This window comes from Crocodylus siamensis, chromosome 3 (genome assembly GCF_052110815.1).
Source record: "Crocodylus siamensis isolate JL-2025a chromosome 3, ASM5211081v1, whole genome shotgun sequence".
Classification (NCBI taxonomy): domain Eukaryota; kingdom Metazoa; phylum Chordata; order Crocodylia; family Crocodylidae; genus Crocodylus; species Crocodylus siamensis.
In genome coordinates, this window is record NC_143397.1 from 47,721,390 (window position 1) to 47,746,368 (window position 24,979).

A 24,979-nucleotide genomic window follows, 5' to 3' on the forward strand; every position below is an offset into this window, starting at 1 on the left:
ATTTTGGGGGGGGGGTTTGGTTGATACAGATGTCAGCTGATTGCCTTAACAGAAACAATTTTAAAGTACATGGGCATTTTATATTTTGCCATTAAATAGTACTGTTGTTATTTTTTATTATGCTTGGCACCCACAAACTGCAGTGTAAAAGCTGTTAATTAATACATATAGTTATGAAGGACTCCTGAGATTCTTACCAAAACTGAGTGACTGATAAAAACTTGCTTGTGACTATTAATAGAAGTAATGAGCTTTCTTTCTAATACTCCAGGCAATGGTTTTGGTGTCTAATAATTTAAACAAAGCTCCCCCTTAAAGGAGAAAGACTTTCCCCCGAAAGCACTCTCCTGTAGGGCAGGGGTCAGTAACCTTTTACTAACGGTGGGCTAACAGTTGCAACCTGGCTGCCACTGCAGGCCGCCAATACCCTGTTGCTACTCCAACAACCCTGGTTGTGTGCAAATGGCTGCTCTCTCACCCTACCTAATGCAGCCCCCCCCCCCCGCAGTAAATGTGCCACCCAAAAGCATAGGAAGCAGCAATTTGGAGTGGCTAATTTGGAGCAGCAAGGGTATGCAGAGGCGCCAGTGGGAGGTTGAGAAAACAGCTTTCTGCACAGACCACAGGCAATCACCTGGCTGCTAGTAAAAGGTAGCACAGATCCACACTTTAGATAAAATCACTTTATGGGCTGAATCTAAGAAATTCCAGCTAATTCTTTGGACGAAGCTGTGAGAAACTGTTTGTTGAACTAAATGAAAGAACTTCCTCATAAGGGAAATTTCTTCTTAATTCTTAAGTGTTCACACCCTAAACCACTAAGATGTATATATCTCACAAAAATATTACAATAGGTCATTTTACTCACATAAATTAGGAGAATTAGTATGTGTGAACAGATGCTTGCGTGTAAAGTAATATAATTTTGCTAGAAATGCTTAATTGGTCAGCTCTATACAGACTGATTTGTGCCTGGCCATGAAGGTTTAAAAAGCAGGAAAAGACTAGAAGAACATTTTATATTCACCAGCTTTTATGCAAAACAATAAAATACAATATCAACATGAACAATACTAAGGAGGAAAGGATGGAAGAAAGGAAACAAAGAAGTGGTAACACAATGTCCGTTGCCCAGAAAGAACCTGCATGCTTTGCAGCACTAGAATTTGAATAAGGTCTCCAAAAAATGAGAATGCAGTGAAAGAATCAGCATCCAAATTCAACTGCCCTGGGAAGCTACCTCAACACATACAGCATAAAACTGCATATGTGGCCCTACAACAGTGAGCATCACCACCCTCGCACCACCACTGTCACAGAAAATGGGGAAACCAGCAATCCACGCCCCCAGTCAGAGTGGATTTGGAGTCAAAGATTAAGCACCCCCGTGCTAAAATCTTGTCCTCCTTTTATCCACCTTTCAGTTCTGTCCTATTATGATCTAGAACATAAGCTATTTAGACTAGGACTGTCTTCTTCCCAGTGTCAGTACCTGGGGCACCGATGCCTGATTGAGGCTGTCAAGTACTATTGTTTTAAAAATAATAGCAGCTCCTGCTGCATTTGACCTGTGGGTGACACAAGCCTTGGCAGTTGCTCTTGCTGAATGAAACTGCATGCTTGGTAACAAGAAACTTGCTGAAAGCAAGCAGCTACTGCAAAAGCATGGGAGGTGCTGGCAGAGAACCAGTAGCAACCTCATGAGCAGCAGGCAGCCAACTACGACGAGTAGTTTGTTGCGAGAGTCTCACTTTTGTTCTCTGAATGGCACCAGATAGGTCAGGCCTGTTCCTCATTATACTCTATGAGCTGCAACTCCTTGGGCTGCTGAAAGGAAATTGTTCTCCTAAGCAAGTAAAAGGTTCTGTTGATACTGGAAATCACTGCTGTCACTCCTCTTGACAGTCAGCTAAATTATTTTCCAGATTGGGCTTGGGCAAGTAAATACTGCTGTTCCTGCTGCTGGGAGGTGTTTGCCCACTCCGGTTTTCTTGCATATTTGATTTTGAATTATTCAAAAAAACACTGCATCTCCACAGGACATTTTATTGTAAAGGAAGAGTTTAATGCTATATTTTGTTACTCCTGAATTCTGGCTGATTAAAACTTGTGAACCTACATCCATGTAACTAAATACTAAAAAATTATCCTGTTGTGGTCCACTCTATCCTAACCCAGCAGATGCATACATTTTGTGCTTCTTAATACTGGAGTTTCTTGAATATGAAGGTTAAGTGGAAGCTGGAATGATTACACGTATATTTAATAACTCACCTTTTCCCAATACAACATTCCAAAAATTATGATCTGACTGTAAGATCAAAATATAGACTAGTTTCTGACTAGAGTTAGCACTGACACAAGATAGTGTTTCTGCCATGTAGCTATTGAACCATTCTGTTATTCAATACAGTCAATTTAAGGTTTTTAAATGGCATCATCTTTTAGCTTCCATCCCTACTGACTTATTATTTACAGCGTGAAATTGGTCTGATCTTTTCTAGTATTAAAAATATTTGGTTCATATCCCTGTGTTAACCTTAGCTATTTTTATGTCAAAGACTAATAGTCAGTTATAAAACACTGAAGCCATGTGAAATCTTTTTAAGATACTTAATGTCCTTAACTTCATCTCATGGCTGTGGAAAGATGGGCCCTGAAAACCTTGTAAACTATTTTCAAGTTGGTTACATAGAACATTTCACCAATGAAGATTATTTCTTCCTTTAAGATGAAGGAAATAATCCTTCTGTAGCTACAGGGAAGGCTAGATTTTTGTGGTAGCTCTGACAGTTTAAACAATTTTCTTGGCCACAGAGTCCAATGTTTTCTTGTAAATTCAGTCTGTAATGCTCCAAACGTGCGGTGTCAGTATAAAAGAGAACTTGTTCCACAAGGAAATATTAATGATATATTTTATTACTTCTCAGTTCTGGCTTATTGATGTAGCTGATCAAACTTGTGAAGCTACGTCTTGGAACTGTGCCTTCATCATTCCCATAAGCTGATTTCAATGCATCTGTTCTCAAAATTATTTGAATTTTATCTACCTTTAACTATATATGTTTGGAAATGTTCTCACTTACTATGTGCTCTAATGATCAACAGCACTGGATAATACTGACATTAGCAAACAATGGTTACGTTTTTCACTGTACAACAAATCATTACCTACTCCCTAGAATATAGGCTTTCCTAGTTCTCTACTCTTCTCTAATAAGAGGGAGCATGGTTCAAAAAACAGGGCAGTGGACTGAACCTCAGGACAAACATGGCCTCTGTTCCCTAGCTGTAACACCAATCTACTATGTTGTCATTTCAGATATTTTCCTTCACCTTAATCCATTAGATTTTAAACTGTCGGGACAATGAATATAAAGGAATTTCTTAAATGCAAAGTATATTGTTTACTAGAAATTAAGGGCTTGCATTTATCAGCAGAAGTAGATCCATGATAATTATATCATTTTAAAGGACCAGAGTTTCTGGCTGGAGAGGTAAATGGGTGTTTCAGTATTTCTTCACTGTTCAACAAAATGGGCTACACAAACACCTGGTGCTTTCCATGTTCCCCCTAGAAAGAAATAAAAGGCACGCTGCAGAGAGTCACAGCTGTCCCTGGGGATTTCTTGCAATTCAAAGCCTGTAATAGCAACAGATTCCACAAACAGGAATAGAAGTTAGATCATGGTATCCACATAGACTACTTTATTTCAAAGAACCAGCATTTCTAAACATGTATTTGTCAGCACAGCATACACTGACTGACTGCAGAAATTTGGCAAACAGCACACTTCCTGAACAAATTTATAAACTTCAACTCCCTTAAGCGCAACTATGACTAGCAAAAAGGTTTCAAAGGTGTCAAAATCTGTCTTTAAAACCCCTCACACATTACTGGGATAAAATAACATTACAGGCTGTATCTTCTGGAAATTAAGGCAGAAGTTGAAAAGACTTCATCAGTTTGAAACCTTTCAAGCCTTGAAATATTCTTGAAAGTCAGATTTAAAAAAATACATTTAAAATTGGTACCAGGATTTAGCCTGAGTCATTTAACAAATTTCTGTGTTTTTAGATTTACTTATTTCAAAACAATCATTTTACTACCTCTGTTACAGTAACAATCAACTATTACAACTACATTCAACTAAATACATCCAGGCTACTACAAGGGAGGCAAAAATTCATGAATTTACCTCCTGATGGTCTACCTCATTATTAAACCACACCTAAAAAGCCCATTCCTAGCATTAAGTTAATATGAAAGAAGAGCTGGGAGATACAGTAATAGGGTTTCAAATTGCAGTCAGTTGGCTACTGCAGCACTTTACTGTGATGACTGATAGACATAATGGAAGAGCATTCAATCCATAACTCACCTACTCTTCCTTGCACCCATCACAAAGATGCAGTGTGCATAGAGAGTCAAATATAGGGATTAGACTGTGCTTCATAAGGTTTCTATAAGGTGCTTTTCCTACCTGCTGACCTTGCTGGAGTTGAGCACTACAAAAATAGTAAGAGAAATATGTCAACAGTTAAAATTAGTGATTTGAATTGCTTGATCTGTTGGAGCGGGGAGGTGGGATGTGAAAATAAGAATGAAACGACTGTCCTATTTCAACAACAGAGCTCTTCTTTATATGCGTGCACACACATACACACACACACACTTTTTCCATTAAAAAACTGTCAGCGTTTTAAACGAGATCATAATACATATAATTAAGACACATGTACTCTGTAATGATGCCTCTGGTTACTGATGCAGATTGGATAATATGTAGCAAATTATATAATTTATATTTAACAGCTTTAAAAAAAAGTCAATCATGAAACAAGCAAGAAGCTGCCCTCGTGTATTATTTGGAAAAAAAATCGTTGCATGATTGTATGAGAAGTTCATACTCATAAGACACAACTGCAAGGCAGAAAGCAGGGTAGAGATGTACCTTACAGACCACCTCTATCAGAAATAGGCAAACTTTCGTGAGCAACAGCTTAGTTCATCAGATCATAAGACCGTAGGGACTTCACAAGATCCATCTCCCTGATAAAGGCAGAATCATCCCTGACTAATCATCCCAGCCAAAAACCTGTCCAACTTGCTCTTGAAAACTTCCAAGGATGGAGATTCCTCAGTTTCTCTAGCTACCCTCTTCCAATGTTTGATCACTCTCATAGATGGAAAGATCCTCCTAATCTCCAACCTAAATTTTACGTGCTAAAGCTTGAAGCCATTCCATTACTCCTAGTTGTAGCAGGGCACTGTTGGTGTCTGCCACTTTAAGACCTAGGCCAAGCAGCCAGCAGGTGCCTGATTGCGGCCACCATTTTAGATCTCTGGCCACCTATATAAATAAGGCAGTTTGCTGCTGGCAGGGAGGGCAGCAATACTGTCTGGCCGTGAGGCTTTGTGTATCATCCTGGAGGTAAGGGAGGAGCTATAGGGGATGGATTGGAGGCTCCTGCTCCTGGGCACGACCTAAAACTGCACCCTGCTGGGAGTGGGTGGCCTGGTGGGGTCTCAGTGTTGTGGGATCCCCTAGGGAATGACAGGCCAGTTATCACCCCGGTGAAAGGTGGGTAGAGGCGCCTTAACCCTAGCTCTTAGCTTTAGGTGGGTTTGTGTAATACTGCAGGCAGTTGGGGCCAGGCACTGTTACAGCCACCTGAGCCCTGCGGGGTGAGAGATCCCAAGGAGGGAGAGTGGGAGCCAGGCACAGCTGTGGCCACCTGAGCCCTGTGTGGGGTAAGACCCCGAGAGACCCTGAGGAGGGAGAGTGGGGCCAGGCATGGCTATGGCCACCTAAGCCAAGCCGCATTGCCCCAAGTGAGGATGCGTTGTGGAGCCCCAGTGAGGGAGGCGGAAATGAGGACCAGTGAGGGGGTAGCCCCAAGTGAGGAGGGCGGAGATCTGGATCCCTGAGTGAAGGGGGCAGAGATGTGGAGCCCCAGAGAGAGGGCAGAGATGTGGAACCTCAGAAAGGGGGTGGAGATGGGGAGCCCCAGTGAATGGGGAGAAGAACCAGAGGGCTGAGGGCCCAGTACATTTTTATACACATAATAATGCCCCCAGAAGGGGCCAGAGTAAGCTTAGACCTGGTTGGGTAATTGGCTGGCCACTACCCCAGTGAGGGTCATGGGAGAGGCCCAAAAGACGGTACGTCTGCCACCCAAGGGATGGACTAGCTAAGCCTATGGCCTAAGGGGCCTGCTGCAAGAGGGAGAAAGGCAGAATAAGTTGTTGATGGATGAAAGAGACCATGTGAGAGAGAGTGGAGTGTGTGAGGCCCCAGTGAGAGGCAGGCGGTATGAATGTGCGTGTGACTGAAGCCTGACAGCGCGGCCTAAGCTTGCTCTTGCAGTAGGCCAGGAGCACAGTAACATCTGGATGCCATCTGTGAGGCATGAGCTGCAGTGTAGGGAAGGTTCGGCGCCGCAGATAGCGCTCCCCAGCATCGGGGCAGTAAATGGGCAGCCTCCTGCCTAATTAAGATTGATTAATTATTAACAAGGCATGGCAAGAAAGTCAGGTGTGGCATGTGCCCAAAGGCAAGTGGGGCAACTAGCACTGTGGCTAGTCAGGGAGTCCCACTTCGCCACACTAGTCCTGCCCCTTCACTCATGGAGAAAAGTCCATCTCCTCCATCCTCTCTGTAATCATCTTTCAGGTATGTAAAGCCTGTTATCAAAGACTACGTCAATCTTCTCTTTCTCCACACTAAATAATCCTAGTTCTTTAAGCCTTTCCTCAAAAAGTCTTGCCTCCCAGGCCAATAATCACTTTTGTTGCTCTGCACTGGACTCTTTCCAAACTGTCCACATTCATCTTGAAGTGTGGGGCCCAAAACTGGACACAGTACTCCAAATGAGACCTCACCAGTGCTGAATAGATCATTAGAATCACTTCTCTTGGCCTGCAAGTAACACTCCTATTAATACAACCCTGTATGCAGTTGACTCTCTTGTTTGTTTTTTTACAAGTTGTGCACAGTGGTGGCTCATATTCGGTTTATAGTCAACTATAATCCCCAAAATTCTTCTCTGTAGTACTGCAGCCTTGGCACTCATTCCCCACTCTGCAGTTATTCTGTCCCAAGAGCTTTGCAATTCTCCTTATTGAAACTCATCTGACTAACTGAGGACCATTTCTTCAGTCTATCTAGGTCATTCTGGACCCATTCGACCCTCCAGAATGTCTACAACTCACACAACTTGGAGTTATTCTTAAATTTAAATTCTTTAAATTCTTAAAGTGTGCAGTCAATCTCATCATTCAAATCATTAATGAACATGTTAAATAAAACTGGGCCCAGATCAGCCCCCTGGGAAGCCCCACTTAATACCTCTTCCCAACTAGACATACAGCTATTGATGATACATTGACCATGATGATCCAACAGATTATGTATCCACCTTAGAGTACTTTCTTCTGTCTGTATTTTCTTAACTTGTTAATGAGGATGTCATGAGAGACAGTTTGTCTAAAGCCTTGCATCTTCAGGGACTGAGCCTCTGTAGTGGCAGAGAGGCTCGTGTGTCCCAATGATCTTCAGAACTATTGTCACTTACACTCCTAGCAGAATCACCCATGGCAAGCAGGCCTGAAAGGAGGTCCAGACAAACCAAGGTCCAAACCCCTAGTCCCCAGTGGCAGATCAGGCAAAAGAAGACATTAGAATCTCAACAACTATAAAGACAAAAGAAGGTTGCAGCAAGATGGAAGTTTCCTGTCATATAGGGATCTCCCTTGCTACCAGGCTCAGATCTCCACCTTGTCAAGATCATGTGGCTGCTGTTTCCATGCACCAGCTTCCTCACATTAAACAACATCATGCACAGGCTTCTACCATAGGACACAACATGCTCTCCTGTATCAACCTCCAAAAGTCCTGCAGCAATGGATGAGTGGTGGCAGAGACAGGACTGCAGTCTCCAGCTATGAATCTGCACACAGGTGGCAGTAACCTGATGACCATCTTGTACCTGGGTTGAGATAGGGGTGCAATTCAGCAGCTGCTATCAAGACTGAGGATCCCCTCCGCACATCCCACATGGGGAAGGGGCTAGAAAAGATGCCTTAAACCAAAGCTGTCTTATCTTCTCCTGGCTGGATAACTGTTTCCAGTGGGATCACTCTCACTGTCCCCTTGATGAATAACCAAGACAATGAATGACCAGAAAGAAGACCTGCCATCTCCAAGGAATTGGCAAGATACTATATTGATAATGCAGCTCTAAGTGAGACAAGACAACCGGATGAGGGTCAGCTGAAGGAAGAGGGTGGATGACTGACCTTCTGGAAGGGGAAACTGACCCAGAATACACATGTTCATGGCATCAGCTTTGCCATCAAGAATCAGCTAAATCAGTCAACTTTCAGAGCTCCCTGTAGGCATTAATGAACATATGTCCCCATGTCTTAAGCTGAGAAACAACCAGAATGTCACCATCATCAGTGAGTATGCCCCAAAGCCTGATGCTGATAATGATGTCAAAGAACCCTGATCATGTACTAACACTTGTGAGAAGGACAAGAACATTATCTTTGGTGACTTCAACACCACTGGGAAGGAAGGAGTAGGGAAAGCCAACACCAGTGACATCCTTCTTCTGAGCAAATACATGGAGCACAGTCTTACCATCATGAACTCCATCTTCAGATAGAGTGACAAATACAACACCACACAGAGACATCATCTTTCTAAGCACTGGCACCTTCTTAACTCTGTTATTGTTAGAACCAGTGATCAAATAAACTGTCATCTCAAGAGCCTGGATAAGTATCGCCAACAATGCTTCTGGAAAATCCTCCATATCAAATGGGAAGATCACTGTACAAAGACCAGCATCCTTCCTGAAGCCAGTGTTACCAGCTTTGAGTCTATGATCCTCAAGCACCAACTTCGCTGGGCTGGCCATGGTGTGTGGATGTCTGAGCAATATTAGCAATCATCCTCAAATTGAGGGATTGCTGCCACCAATGATGACATCATATCCACTGCTTTTCCTTCATCCACAGATCCTGTCACCTTATCATAGAAGAAAACTGGGTTTGTCCAGCATGACTTGCTCTTAGTTAATCCTTGCTGGCTGTTCCATATCATCTTGTTCTCCTCCAGGTACTTCACAATGGATTCCTTGAGGAACTGCTCCATGATCTTTCCAGGTATCAAAGTCTGGGTGATTGGTCTGTAATTCCCCAGATCTTCCTCCTTCCCTCACTTAAAGTTAGGCACTCTGTTTCCCCTTTTCCAAACATCTGAGACCTCACCTGACTGCCATAAGATCTCAAAGAGGATAGCCAATGGTTCTGAAATTACCTCAGCCATTTCCTTCAAAATCCTAAGGTGCATCTCATCTGGCCCTGCTGAATTAATTATAAACTTATGGAAAAATAGAGCTTGAAGGAACCTCCAGAGGCCATCTAGTCCAACCTTCTATCTGAGGCAGGATCATCCCTATCTAAGCCATCCTATACAACCATAAGCTAAACGCTACCTAAGACTGCCATCAACTCGGACACAACATAGACCTCGCACCCGAACCTATCACAGGTAAAGCAGAGGAACCACAGCAGCCAATGTCCCGCTTTTATAAAATGTTGTCTAGTATGTGCTCAAGAGGTCCCAGGTAGAAGGTCATGCTCCCTGCTATGAAGGAAGGCAAAAGCCCCCACAGTCCACACCAATCTAACCATGGAGTAAAATTCCTCCCTGACCCCAAATATGGCAGTCGGTATGACCCTGAGCCAAGAGATAAGTCCCTTTAGCCAAGAACCTCCGGCTTTGGCCCCAGCAGGAATACTGGCACACCCCAGTCAAAAACCCCAGCTTAGGCTATAGCCAACACCCAATGCCTCTGGAAGGGCTTAAAAACCTCCTCCTCAGCCCATGAGTGTAGGAGGGCTATTAGGAAGGTCAAGGCAGAGATGGAACTCAGGCTAGCATCCAGGATTGAGAACAACAGAAAGTCCTTTTTCAGTACATTGGGAGCAAGAAGAGGGCACCAGGCAATGTAGGGCCCCTGCAATGCGCAAATAGTAATCTTGTGGCTACACCAGACAAGAAAGCTGATATTTTTAACAGTTTCTTTGCCTCTGTTTTCTTGAACAGGGACCAGGACATCCCACCTACCAGAGGTAGGGACAATCTTGGGGATAGCTCTGTCAGGCTTTCAGTCAGCACAGATATAGTTAGGGATCTTCTGGAAGGGCTAGACATTTTTAAATCTGCAGGTCCAGATGCCCTCCACCCAAGGGTGTTGAGGGAGCTGACAGGGGTCATCGTGGAACCCTTGGCCAAACTATATGAGCATTTGTACTCATCTGGCAGGGTGCCAGGGGACTGGAAACTGGCTAATGTGGTCCCAATTTTCAAGAAAGGGAGGAAGGAGGACCCAAGTAACTATAGGCCTGTAAGCCTCACCTCAGCGCTCCGGAAGATGTTGGAGAGAATCGTCAAGGAGCACATCTGTGGGGGGCCTGCAGGGGAGATCATGCTCAGGGGCAATCAGCATGGGTTCATCAAAGGCAGGTCCTGCCTGACCAACCTGATTGCCTTTTATGACCAAGTAACTAAATCCTTGGATGATGGTGTCACCGTGGATGTAGTTTTTCTAGATTTTAAGAAGGCCTTTGATACTGTCTCTCACCCCATCCTCATCAATAAATTAAGCAACTGTGGCACTGATGCCTGCACAGTTGGATGGGTAAAAAATTGGCTGACGGGGCACACCCAGAGAGTAGCAGTGTACAGGTTGTACTCAACCCAGCAAGATGTGAGCAAGGTACCTCAAGGTACCCCATGGCTTGGTCCTCAGGCCCACACTGTTTAACATCTTCATCAGTGACTTGAACAAGGGGATGGAAAGCATGCTATCCAAGTTTGCTGATGACACTAACATGTGGGGCGAGGTGGACACACTTGAAGGGAAAGACAGGCTGCAAACTGATTTAGACAGACTACAAAAGTGGGCAGATAAGAATAGGATGGGGTTCAAAATAGATAAATGCAGGGTGCTGCACCTTGGGAGAAGGAATCCACAGCATACATACAGGCTGGGGAGTTCCCCTCTTGAAAGCACTGAGGCGGAATGGGATCTTGGAGTAATTATGGACTCCAAGATGAACATGAGCTGCCAATGCCAGACCACAGCCAGCAAGGCCAGCCATACCTTGTCATGCATCCAAAGATGCATCTCAAGATGGTCCAGAGAGGTGATACTCCCCCTCTATGCGACTTTGGTCAGGCAGCAATTGGAGTACTGTGTCCAGTACTGGGAGCCGCGCTTTAAAAAGGATGTGGCCAGCCTAGAGAGGGTTCAGAGGAGGGCCACCCTCTTGGTGAGAGGGCAACAGTTTCCCTATGAGAGACTGAGGGACCTGAACCTGTTCAGCTTCAGCAAGAGGAGGCTGAGGGGGGACCTGGTGGCTGCCTACAAACTCATCAAGGGAGATCAACAGCAAATAGGTATGGTGGTGGCCACTTGCTTGGGAGGGAAGAGGCAGAAGGGGAGTGGTTTGGGCCTTGTATCATTGATGGGGTTCAATCTCCCCATGTCACACAGGATTACAGCCTTGGGGTGCTTCTGAATCCTCTACTGCACCTGGATCTTCAGTGGTTAGGACCATTTTGTACCAGCTCCATCTGGTGAGAGGGATGCAACTCTTTCTTTCAAGTTTGGATCTGGCAGCCATCATTCCTGCCTTTGTAACCTAAAGGCTAGGCTACTGCAATGTGCTCAATACAGGGCTGAAACCGAGCTGGAAGCTGCAGCTGGTGCAATCTACCTTCTTATGAAAAGAGATCACCAGGAGTATATAAATGCAATTCTACAGTATCTGCACTGCATCGCAATAGTTTTCCAGACACAATTCAATGCACTAGTTTTGACCTATACAGTCCTAAACAGTCTGGACCCTACAAACTGACAGAGAGCTTTCTCCCTTCCACATCACCGTGATCCCTAAGGTCAACTGAGATCAACCTCATTCAAGTCCCATCAGTACATTAAAAGATGAAAACTCAGGGGAGACCATTCTCAGAAGTTGCTCCCCACATCTAGAACTCATGAAATTTAGAGGAGCACCCATACGTTGGTCCAATATTGGATTGGAACTGATATAAAGGAAATTGGCTGTATCAGAAATTGGCCCGATGTGGCCAAAACTTTGACTAATAAATGCCTGTGCATGTGTGCAGCTGCAGCACAACATGTAGGTAACAAAGAGCACAGCTTGGCAGCACAGAGAGCCAAGTGCAGCTGGTAAGTCAATTGTGGTGGAAGGGGAGGGGGAAAAGAAGGGCATGGGGGGCAGATCAAGGGCCCCGCAGTGAGGTAAGGACTGGGGCACAGACTGGGCCTTGTGCTGCCCAGCCAGGGTAGGGCAGGGTGCGGTATGAAGCCACAGTTCATCCAAGGAGTTAGGGGGAGGGGGCACATGCCCCCTGTATCTGTGGGGCAGGTAGGCTGCAGCAGCGGGTTGGGGCTGTGCCAGGCTCTTTTCAGTGGGGGTTAGGCTTGGGGTGGGCAGCAGCGCTGGGAGGGGGCTATGCAGGGGCTACAGCCACCCAAACTTTACCACAGCACCTCTCAATCCCCCCTGCCAGTACCACTGCCACCCACCCAGGGCAGTCCTGACTATTCCCAGTGCGTGGGTGAAGGTGGGGGTTGAGCTGAGGCTGCCCTAGGAGGGTGGCGGCAGTGCTGGGACTGGGAGAACTATGGCGAAATCTGGGGCGGCTGCAGCCCCCAAGTACCTCCCAGAGCCACCATCACTCACCCTGAGCCCCACCCCCACCGAGAGGAGGCTGGCACAGCCCCAACTCCAGTCCACAGCCATAGCCCACCCACCCTGCTCTGTGCAGTTCCAGGGGGCACATGCCTCCCTCCCCTGTGCCTCCCAGATGAGCCACAGTTCCATCTTGCACCCTGCCCCAGCCCCTGCCCCACTCCCTCCCTCACTGTGGGGTGTTGATCTGCCCTCCCACACCCCACTTCCCTTCCATCACAGTTCCCAGCTGGATGCAGCTGAATCGGAAATCAGATTATCAGCCAATATGCCTCCTTAAAAATTGTCTATCAGTATCAGCCCCTTAAAATCACTCTCGGTGAAATTAGACAAGTAAAAGAAAGAGGCTCCTTCAGGAGAAGGGTAAGCATATAAAACAATACACCTGAAACAAGAAAGAGCTAATTCTACCAAGACACCCCAGTGGAAAAATCCTACACAACAGGTGGATCTTGTATAAAGCAAAAGTCCTAGTCTATTGAATCTGAATATCCAGTGTTCTTCTATATCTCAATATGGTTCAGGAATATTGTAAAAGGCAAGTCTACTGCTGATGGCAGATAACTATTAACCTTATTGATTCTGGGAACAGACTGATATTTCAGTAAAGTATAAACATTTCATTAACTTTGAGTTAACAGTTCAGATAAAAGGATAGATATTAAATATTAGCATATTTTTAAAGATGTAATTATTGCAAGGTCATGGTGGAAAAATTTATGATTTTTTTTTCTGCAGTTGGATGCATCTTCCACATAGAAACTTCCCTTTTCCATCAGTAACACGGAGAACGAAACACACAAAGGGAAGATGACACGAGAGCAAATCTTGATCAGTAGTCTGTCCTAAGTCTGTTTTGCATATATACTGCCTTTACTTTCTAGCTAATAGAAAAACAACTTATTTTGTTCACCTCTTCTCCCAGAAATAGTAGACAGACTCTATAGCCTCCATTCTTGTTTGTTTGTTGTAAATTCTCTTATGAATCTTCAATTAGATGTCCTATTCTGTGTTTTGCAATGTGAACAATTAAATAAGACAAGTAATAACTAAATATCATCTTGCTGTGTAATTAATATCTGCTTTTCTTCCCAGAAGCAATAGAAAGCAGACGGTAACGTATTTAGATAAAAGTTTGTATTTCAAAACAATACAACTAAAATGAACAAATAGAGGCTGAACAAAATTACATGTTATTCACATCTATAATGAGCATGCTATTAAAATATCGGAAGATTTCACACTTGATTTTTATCCACAAGCCTTTCAACTACATGAGAATAGTATGCAAGAAGCTTGCTAAATCCTGACATTCTCAAAGTCTACTGTGTATGATCCAAGATGGTGAGAAATGCATCTGACTGATCTAAAGCTGCTGAACATTTTCTTTTTAAAAAGCTCATGATTACCCTGCTAAAAACCCCCTCCCAAAATTTCTCTTTTTTTTCTTTAAAACAATAAGTATCATTCTTCAAATCACAGCAACTTGCCAGTGGTTCTATAAACAACCATCTGCCTTATTGTATCTGCTCTGCTTTTCACTGTTTATCAATTTAAAAATGTAAAACACATTTATCAACACATTTATCAACAATGTAACATACTCCCATCTGGGTTTTATGAGACAATCATCACTTCTTTCAAGAAAGATGCTAACAATAATTATGAAACTATCTCTGGACCCTCTGAGTACTGTCATGTCACTCTGATGAACCAACCTACTGCCAATTGCTGCCTACAAACTAGAAAAGTTCACTGATGCACATCTGACATAATATCTTCAGTAAAAAGTCTTTAAAAGCCGCAGACTTTTAAAGTAGATTTAACATATGCAAATGAATATTGCATGCAGCCAAGGCATGCATTTATATTTAAATTTAACTTTTCCGAGGTAATATTAAGTGGTCTTCATTCTTTCCTAAACTATCACACTAAAATATGATTGATTGTCTCCCCATCTCCTTTGATCTCAAAAAAATGGTGAAGGTAAACAGATTAACAGTTAAATGCTTTCTGACAGTACAAAGTAACTGTAAAAATATATTCAAGTTTATTACATTTTCTCTGTATTCCTCACCTTTTTTATTAGGGACATTTTCTTGAAAACAAACCTTTTGATTTCCAGGTACAAACATAGTGGGAGGAAAAGGAAGCCAATCTCAAACTTTGAGGTAGTACAGGCATTTGAGCCTATAGTAAAGCTTACCAACTGAAATTAAATTTACCAATTTCTGTCATCTGTCAAACGATTTTTTTCAGTTTAAAGAAAATGTAGTTAATTCATTTCCAAAAATGAAGCTATGGGAAAATATCAGTTTTACCATTTTTTTAAAATTAAATTTGTGTCACTCAGAACTTTAGTGCCACCATGCTTGAAACTAGAACTTAACATTTAGCAAGGAGTTGCAACCTTACTTTTAGTAATTTTTTTGAATATTTACTTTGCAGTCTTAACATCTAACATACTATTGGATGCACCCTTTAAGCATGGATGATCAATTTATTTGGCATTTTCTAACAGTTTAAGGACTAGAAAGTCCTTGCCTGTGTCAGATACTTAAAGCTTAAATAGTGCTTGAGCTCATTTACAACAATACAGCTAAATGCCAATAGAAAATAGGCACAAAATTGAGCAGAAAAAAAAAATGGAAACCATGGAACAATATGAAAGATTTGGAAAGCATAAGTAATATAATATTAACATTTTAAAGTAACTTTGTTTTGCGCTCAAGGCTGTGCCATTCGTTAAGTGAACTGTCTTCTATACTATGAAGCCAAATTCTGTACTAAATTGAAAAAAAAATATTCCGTACTCCCAAGAAAATAAGACTTCACTACCATTAAAAATAAAAAAGATAGGTGAAAAGGCCAAAGCATATCAACATAATTTTGTTTAATTGATGGTAAAGACTATATACTTATTTTATTAGTCAGCTAGTCAAAGTTCATTGGAAAAGTCATTAAAAAACCCTCTGTATTTGCAAAGAAACAGGAACTAATTATCAATGCAACTACAAAAGATCCCTGCTGCGAATCTACAAATTTTTCTGACTATCCTGAAACTCTTATTCACTAGAGTATTTCAACGGAGGTTATTCACAGGAGTTTGGCTTGCTGGATTGGGCCATAAATCCTATCATATAATACATGTGGCCGATCATCAGGTTTTGGTTCAACTGTAAGAAACTATTCTGTAAGCTGCACACTGCTTATGCTCTCATTAATTTAAATGTTTTCTTCTATTTATACTATGCAAATTGCTCCATTCTCTTAGTTGTTCAAACAAATGATGTTCTTTGCAACCAAAAAGCAAATTAGTAGCATGTGAAAAGTTATTTTGTAATGATTGTGAAACCAAGCAGATCTTTAAGTTAAAGAACCAGCAGAGTAAAAGAAATCCCATTTTAACATTTTAGAGAACTTAACTATAGTTTTACCCTGAATTCGGAATAGTAACCTTTTCAAAGTAAGTAACTACATAAAGCACCTTTAAGGTTAATCTACTTTATGATAAATTTGACTTATATTATGCTCAAGGCCCCTACCTTCTGAGTTAGGACTAGACTTTTGCAACAGTGGAAAAACAGCAATAATATATTTAATTACATTGTATTTGGTTTATTTCAAATCTGTAAGAATTTTCTGACCTAGGTGTTTCAAAATTCTATATATATACACTTTTAAAAGCTCCCCATTTCTGTGCTACATAACTTAAATGTTTTCTGACCGGAGGTGCACCAACAAAAAGTATCATATGTGTTTGGGATGTGAAAAGGTATGGGGGGGGTTTCTCTATCACCTGCCCATTCTCTCCAATCTGCAGGAAGAGTTTTCTTTCTTTCGAGCCCTGCTCCTGACCAATAAAAATTGCTCCAAAATCCTGTTTTATGTTCAGTTAGCCCTACTTTGAGTAGAGCTCCCCAGACCATACTCCTTTGACTTTACAAGAACTCCTTCTCTTCTTTTCCAGTCTACAACATCAGTGGGTCCAACCATCTGTGCTCTCCAGTCAATCAGGAAGAAAAGACGACAGCCACTCTGCTTACTTCTGCATATGTACAGTGTCTGTATATTACATTGTACGTGTACAGCATCTACAGAATTTCTCAGAATGTACAATAGTGATGTAGTTGTTACTGTTCAGAAGTTATGCAAGCGGCAAGGATTTCTTAGGGTGATATCTTTTATTGGACTAACTATAGATCTATGTCTATGTCTATAGTTTGTCCAATAAAAGATACCATTCTAAGAAATCTTTTCCCTTTGGAACACACAAAAATTCCTGTTATAACTAATAAAGACTATGTAAGTATATATGTTTAGTTCTAGTATGTACACCATTGGAACCAGCACAAACACCAGATAAACTAAAACTAAAAACAAACAAAAACACAAACAAACCCTCTTTTCCAATAAATGTAATTACATTTCTTAATTACTCTGTCCAAAAAATTAGTTCAAGATGGTTTATACTTGTTTCTTTGTCACACCTGGATATGGAATCTGTTTGATATTTTAACTTTGCTATACTTGAACAGGAAGAAAATACTACAAAGATAAAATGTGTTCTAGTATGTTTATAATCAATCCACTCCAGTAGTTAGAATTAACAGAGGGAATGGAAAGCAAAGCATTTTAAATAACACATTTGGCACTCTTTATTACGCAGTAACACCAGCAAAAGAGGACAAGGTGCAAGGAGCAAAAGCAAAGGTGGTTCACAAAATTTTCTGACATATTTTGCCATGGCCAATTCTAATATTGAGCTTGAAAAAGAGGCGTTAAGAAAAAACACTGATTTGTGCTAAGAATTCCTTTTCAGAGAAGGACTCCAAGAAGTAGTATGATCATGGCAGAACCAAGCACTCAGCAGTCACTGTGCTCAAATCACTTTTGCTGTTGGCCAGGAAGGATAAAGACAGAGCAATACAGAACCAGCCATGTATTTTCTTAGGTTTAATGAAGCCAAGGACTTTGCTTCATGTCAAGCTAATGCAATCGCTTTCTAAACTTTAAGAGAAAGTATTATAATCATTTAAAAGTTTGTTTTTACTTTTAATGTAAATACACATAAACACCACAGACAATATAAATCTAAAATGAAAGCACCATGGGCAAAGGGAAGAAGTTAACTGTTTGTCATGACTTAACCATTAACTATTTCAGCAAATCTGACTACTCTTATCATCCTACTGGAACCAGGAAAAGAATTCATTGGGACCAGTCAACATACTCCTTTATACAAAGTGATATCACATGAACTATGTTTTCACATATTGGCTGAAAGAGAGAAATATTGGAGAAATTATATATTAAAAACCATCTGATACTTTACGAAGTATTTACTTTTTGCACAGTCCTAACTATATTTTAAATTAAACACAAAAAAGGTCAAAGGTTTACTACATGCTAAATTAAAAATATCAAAGAATTTAAATTACTGTTAGTGCATTAGTGTGCCACAAATCCTGAAACATCTTGTGCAAAATGACTGCAGTCTTAATTAATCTTTTTTTAAATATGTATTAAAATCATTTCATTTCTATCTTTATTTTTTTTATCATAGAGAGGAATGTTCTCTCTCACACATGCACCCACCCATACACACACACACACACACACTCACACGGCATATACCTCTCCAAGAGCTTCGTAGCGCTTTTGGTTCCATCTATGCAAATCTTCACGGTAGTTAAAAACAAATGGCTCACCGGTTTTTGTATGCCTTAATTGCCCCTCTATAAAAGAAACAATATTATTAGATTTAAATCTACATTTTAAGAGTTTTAAAAGCAGAGTTAATAATTCACTGATGAAAATACAACAATGTACATCTAAAAGCAGAGTTATGGTCATTGGCTTTCTCCCCAATTATCAAACTGTTCATTTAAACCCAAAGCACTAAAGCAAGTCTATCACCACATTCACTTTCAGTTTAGATTCATTATTAAATTAAAAGAAGCACAAAAGCTTACAGACTGAGCATTAAGCCCAAATTTCCTCTAGAAACCTATCCTGTAAGTAATAGTTATGTCCCAAAATATTATGAAGTAAAATAAAATGGAGATACAAATCTGATTTGTACTAACCAACTAAGCAACTGATCATCATACCCAAGGAAATCAAGGTGACAAATCCACTTTGCTTTACAAACCACAGAGCCTAATCTGAGAAACTGAGGAAACCCTCATCAGGGTTCTATACAGCAAACAAGAACAAATTAGCTTATAGAAACATGTAACAGCCATTTACCAAGAGGAAATCTCCACATCTAACTGGGAAGCCTATCACAAAATCAACACTTATGTTACAATTGCAGTTTTGCAGAATGGAGAGCAATCATCAGCCTTAAAAACTAAGCTGATATTATTATACAATAGGATGATAAAGGGGAAACTGTTGTCATGGACAAAACAACACACATAACACAAAGTGCGAGTGCTGAGTTAGGCTGAGGAGGACCTACACTGGTAGTATTGGATCCATGATCTGACCATTCTCTTAGTGAGCCCATGAAGGTGGATACTACTTGGCCACAAGGCTGAGAAAGATCAATGTTGGGCAACTAGTCTTTATATCTGGAGGTGCTGGGCACTTCGCTGCCATCTGTTCTGCAAAGCCTAATCTCACTACCACTCCCCCCCACACACACACACCCAACCCTTCACTGTAGTTTCAAGCCTCACGGGAATATCTTTACATACTCCTGCAGCACTTAGATCCCATCTCACACAGTTACAAATTTTTCTTACCCTCCAACATCCAGTCATGACTGTCCTCCACCAGCCAGCCATGGTGAATTTGAAACTTCATCATCTCATAACTTTAAGGATTTTGAATTTGCCACGTCCCACCGTATTCCTGTTAGACCCAAACCTACTCCAGAATCCATGGAATCCATTGATGAATCACCTCTGTCCTTTGGCTCCATCACCATGGAAACTGCTCCTTGGGGCTACGGACAGACATTACACATAAACCAGTTTAAATGATCAGAAACTGGTTTAAACCTGTAACAGAACAGATGTTCAGTGCACATAAACCAGTTTGAGATAAACCTGGTTGAATGTAGTATCAGACTTAACTGATTTGGCTCAAACCAGTTTATGCAATGTCTATCCCAGACCCCTTGCTGGTTAAGATAAACCAGACTCCCCCAGCATCTTGGCATGCCCTCTGGGTTGGGCAGGGCTCTCTGCTCAGCAGACCTGGCTCTTTCCCTCCATTCCCTGGCTGGAGTTCTGGCAGAGACTGCAGGCACAGCAGGATCTACCTGGCTTCCCCCTGCCCTACTCCCCCCCCCCCCCCCGGCTGTTTGCTGCTCAAGCAGGAATCCCCGCCTCCCTCCTTCCTATCTCCCACACCACAGACCCCAGCCTCATGGGACCCTACGCACTTGGTATGCTAGCTAATGCCGAGAGTTGTCTGCATCTGTGTGTCTCCAATTTCACTGGGACAGGCAGACAGAACAGTGACCGCTTAGGGCTTTTGGAGCTAATCAACAGGTCAGTTGTACGAAAAGAGTTTGAACTAATGAAAAGAGGCTATTGTTTTGCTGATGAGGTGATAAACACTTATCAGGCCCCTACTGACTTGCTTGCCTGTCAATTTGCTGCAGACAGTATAACAAAGCAGGGAGGGAGATTGAAAAGCTCTGCATCATCAACAGATGCACGCACTCCATCCACCCCCTCTCGCCTCAGGGTGCTAGTCCAGGGCTGGGGGCTGACAACACTCCCGCCCCTTGAGCAGCCCAAGGGGAAAAGCTTGGAATGGTGCAGGCAGACCTCCCTAATCAGAAGTCCTGCTAGGACTTGGCCACGCCCCACTCAGCTGAGCTCTGTGGAAGGGAAGGAAGGGCTGCTTTACGGCCCCCTGGCTTCTAGCCTGAGCCACTGCAGGCATGTGCCTGCATTTCCTCAGTCCAGAGAGAATGTCTGTCTGGTTACAAACCAGTTCAGCCTAGCCAGGTTAGACTAACCTGAAAATATTGAATCAATTCAGGCTCAGGCTTTTTGAATGTCTGTCCCTAGCCTTGATGGTAACTATAGATACTAGGAAATCCTCCAGTTTAACCTGACTTGGTCCCCACTTTTTATTATTGTTCTGAGACTCATATCCAGTGGCAAACACAGTGGGTAGAATGGCTCTGTATGCTGTCACTGTTTCTGTCTTGGGATGACACAGGCTGCACTTCAGAAGACCCTAGACCTGAAACCTTCTGTGCCATCTCACTTAGCAATGTTCACCACTATCTGAGCTCCTGACTTGCTGAACTCAGAAACCCTACTGTCCATACATCCCAAGTACTGCCAACTGGCAGATTTCTTCAACAAAACCAAGTGGATCTTTTGCCCCTCTGTTGTATGTACAATGGTCCTATTGATGTGCAGCCCTTTGAACAAATCTACTGTCATACCTGGAGCTCCATACCCTAAGGGAGCATTTACAGAACAACCTGGATAAGGAATTCATTCACCTGTTGACCTCCTCAGCAGAGGCCCCTAAATCCTTTTCAAAGAAAAAAAATATGGATTCTTGTAGCCTCGTATTGACTACCTGGTACTCAGTTACCCCCTTCCACTAGAACTATTAGATCATCTACATGATGCCCAGCTTCACCAAGCTGGATTCACAGGAAGCTTACAATCTAGTTCAGATTCTGGATGAGGACAACCAGGCTGTTCTCCAAACACATTATAGACGTACTGAATAACCGGTAATGCCTTTTGGTCTCTGTAATGCTCCCCATCATTTTGTGAATAATGTATTTTGAGAGATCCTTGACCAATTTGTGATTATCTACCTTGACTATGTGCTGATTTTTTCTGAAATCTAGGAAGTCCATGATCAGTATGGCTATGCGGTCCTTGAGAGAGATAGTTTTATCATTTGTATGCCAAACATGAAAAATGTGAATTCAACTGGACCATCATATCTTTATTAGGATATACCATTTATTTGGGAAGACTAAAGGTGCCCTAGATGGGCAGCTGTCACAGGCTGAGCTTCCCCAAGGGATTTCTATGGGATTCAATGCTTCCTGGGATTTGCTAACTTTTATTGGTATCTCATCAAAGGTTCTTCACAAACTGTGTTCCCATTCACTGCCCTCAACCAAAAGAAGACACTATTTGTGTGAACCCCAGAAGTTCAGGAAGCCTTCCAGCACCTAAAGGCTTTCATTCTAGCCCCTCTCTTTGTCCACCCTGACCCTACAAAAACCCTTCCAATGCTTCCAATTTAGGAGCAATCTTGCTGCAGCACTTGGGACCAGGAAATCTACTGCATCTGTCTCAAGGACAAGATTACACTATGTGGGGCAAGAAGCTCCTGGCAAACAAGCTGTGTTTGAGGAATGGTATCATTGTTTTCAGGGAGCCCAGTTTCCCATGCAAGTCCTCACCAATCACAAAAACCTTGAGTAGCTCTGTTTTGCCAACTGTATGAAGCAATGTCAAATCCATTGGTCCTTATCTTTTAACTAGTTTGATTTTGTAATCATGTATTGCTCAGGTACAAAAGGCAGGTGGCCCTCTCCAGGCAAGAGGAATCCAATGTTCCCTTCCACCATCTTGAACCCATCCCACTTCCTATTTGGGACTCAGGGATAGGGATTAATGACCATGATCCAAGATCTTTCTCTTCAGAACCTGTATGTCCAACAAATATAAAAGCAGATCCCAGTCCTGGAACTTCCTCTGTGGAAGGATTTTCAGTTCAGTGATGGGGTAGTGATAATCTATGTTCCTGCCAGACACCCAAGGCTTGAAATTCTCCAGTTTTGTTATGACGTCCCTGTGGCAGGGCATTTTGGGGTCCCTAGATCTCTAAACTAGTTTCATGGCAGTTTTGTACAGGACATTAAAAGATATGTCAAGTCATTTGTGCCCTCACCAATGGCCCTCATACCAAACCCCTGGGATTCTCCAACCCCTACACACCCTGACTCAACCCTGGATGATTATATCCATGGACTTTATCAGAGTTACCCTTTTGAAGGGACTACTACAATTTTTATGGTAGTGGATTCTCTAACAAAGATGGCTTATTTTATTGTAGCCCAGGTGGTCTCAGCCACTCAGGAGACCATGAAACTCTTTACGTTGATCATATTTTGGGTTCCACAACCTGCCAATGGAAATGGTGTCTGGCAGAGGCTAGCAATTCATGTTTCACTTCTGGAAGGAACATTTTGGGCTACTGAAAGTAAAAACTGATAATTTCAGCTACATGCAACCCACAGGCTAATGGGCAGATAGAGTAAACCAAACACCCAAGCAATATTTATGTTGTTTCATCAACTATTACCAAAACAACTGGCTCTCACCCAGCTGCCAAGTTCACCTATAATAATGGTCACCTACTTTACCCCAGACAGAACCCTTTCTTTTTCAGTTATGATTTTGACCCAGGTACCCACCCCAATCTCCTTGTTCATCCTCCATCCCAGCAGTCTTAGGTCTTGTAATCTACATCCATCACATAAAGCATGAATTACACCATCTACAAAAGGCTAAAGAAACTTACAAGAGGCAGGCATGGTGACCAGCTCTGCCTTCCTCATCGGTGAGCAGGTCTGGTTATCAGCCCAGAACCTGCACTCTTCCTGACCTTCATCAAAGTTGGATCACTGATTCTTAGGCCCCTTTAAAATCACTGAGATCAACCCTGATGGTTACAAACTTCAGCTCTCCAACTCCATGAAAATCCACTTGGTATTCCATATCTCTCCCCTTAAGCCCTATACGGAAAACACTTCCCAAGGAAAAGTACTCCACCACTGCCCTGTATGAAAATATTGTTCAGCAGAGCAAGGGTCCAACGCAGAAGGTAGGTGAAGGTTCACAGAAGACAGATGTACAGGCTAGGAGTGGCACAGAGAGGGGTATGAAACTCCAAATGGCTATGTGGGAAGCTATTTTACTTGACAGAGTGAGAAAGATGTCACCTTACTGATCAGTGATGGGAACCCATGGAGAAAATGCATGCCTCAGAACTGATCAAGGCTTTCCACAGAATACACCCCAAGAAAACAGGTCCGAGGGCCCCTGAGAGGTGCTATTAGGAATCATAGAAGGAGGCATACTGATTGGCTAACAAGCTGACCCTCATTTCCTGTGTAGGTCTGACTCTAAGCTGCTTGATTACCTTTAGCTGATCCCAATGACCAGCATGGCTACAAAAACCGGGATAAGCAGCCACTCTCCTACTATTCTTTGGCCACTCAACCACTATACAAACCCCTCTGTGAACTCCTAGTCTATATGTCTGTCTCCCTTGAACCTTCACCTATCTTCTGCCTTGGACTCTTGCTCAGCCATTGCCTATAGCCCTTCCTAACCTGCCACCTTGCTTAGTTCCAACCTGAACCTTCTCCTGGCTTGTATCCTTGCCTAGTCCCTGCCTACATCCTGACTAAACCTGCAGCTCTGGACTCCTGGTTCATGATTTTCCTAGCACAGTCCTCAACCCCATATGTCCAGGTTGTGCTTCTGACACAGAGCTTTCCAACAATAAGTTTTACAGGCTTCTTCCCACAGAACCATTTGAGAGGGAACTACACAACCTCTGTAAGACTCTACCTCTGGACCTGCAGGAGAGAATTTATGCTTCCCTCTAGGAGCCCAGGCCAGGCACCTTTTATTTATTACCCAAGATCCACAAATCTGGCAATCAAGGATGCCCCATTGACTCTGACACTGGTGCGATCGTGAAGAAATTGTTTGGCTGTGTTGACTATCCTATTTCCATATACCACAGGAGCTCACAGCTATTTGAAGGCTACACAGATTTCAACAGGAGACTGGACCCCGTTAACAAACTTCCAGAAAACATTACATTAGCTACAATGGATATCACATCTTCATGGAACGAACATTTCTCATGAGGATGTGTTACAAGCCATAAGAAGCATTATAAGGAACTGCTTCTGCTTCGAAACTCTCCTTCTTTGTCCTCATGTATAACCATTTCAGATTTGGAGAATCCCTGTGTGTACAAATGAATAACACAACCATGGGTATGCACAGTCTCCCCAGTACCACGTACCAACACCAATAAATATATTTATGACAGGTCTTGAAGTCTATGTCTGCCTAAGCTGCCCTCCCATCCCCACCCCCAGTACACCTGACATACATCAATTACATCTTCATCATGTGGACACATGGGAAGGAA

General features: G+C 42.5%; 1 protein-coding gene across 6 annotated transcripts in view; it reads right to left on the reverse strand.

Annotated features, from left to right (window-relative positions):
* The window catches only part of ARB2A (ARB2 cotranscriptional regulator A), a 408,135-nt gene that overhangs the window by 329,429 nt on the left and 53,727 nt on the right, over positions 1-24,979 (reverse strand). For 4 of the 6 annotated variants that reach the window (XM_090038271.1, XM_090038274.1, XM_090038272.1 and 1 more), the window contains one exon: positions 18,437-18,537. The exons of 1 other annotated variant lie outside the window; for it this stretch is intronic. In XM_090038271.1, coding sequence (XP_089894397.1) covers positions 18,437-18,537 — 101 coding nt within the window. Of the gene's footprint in view, positions 1-18,436; positions 18,538-19,551; positions 19,755-24,979 lie in introns of all 6 variants that reach the window. One more of the 6 variants, XM_090038275.1, reaches the window with a different exon arrangement.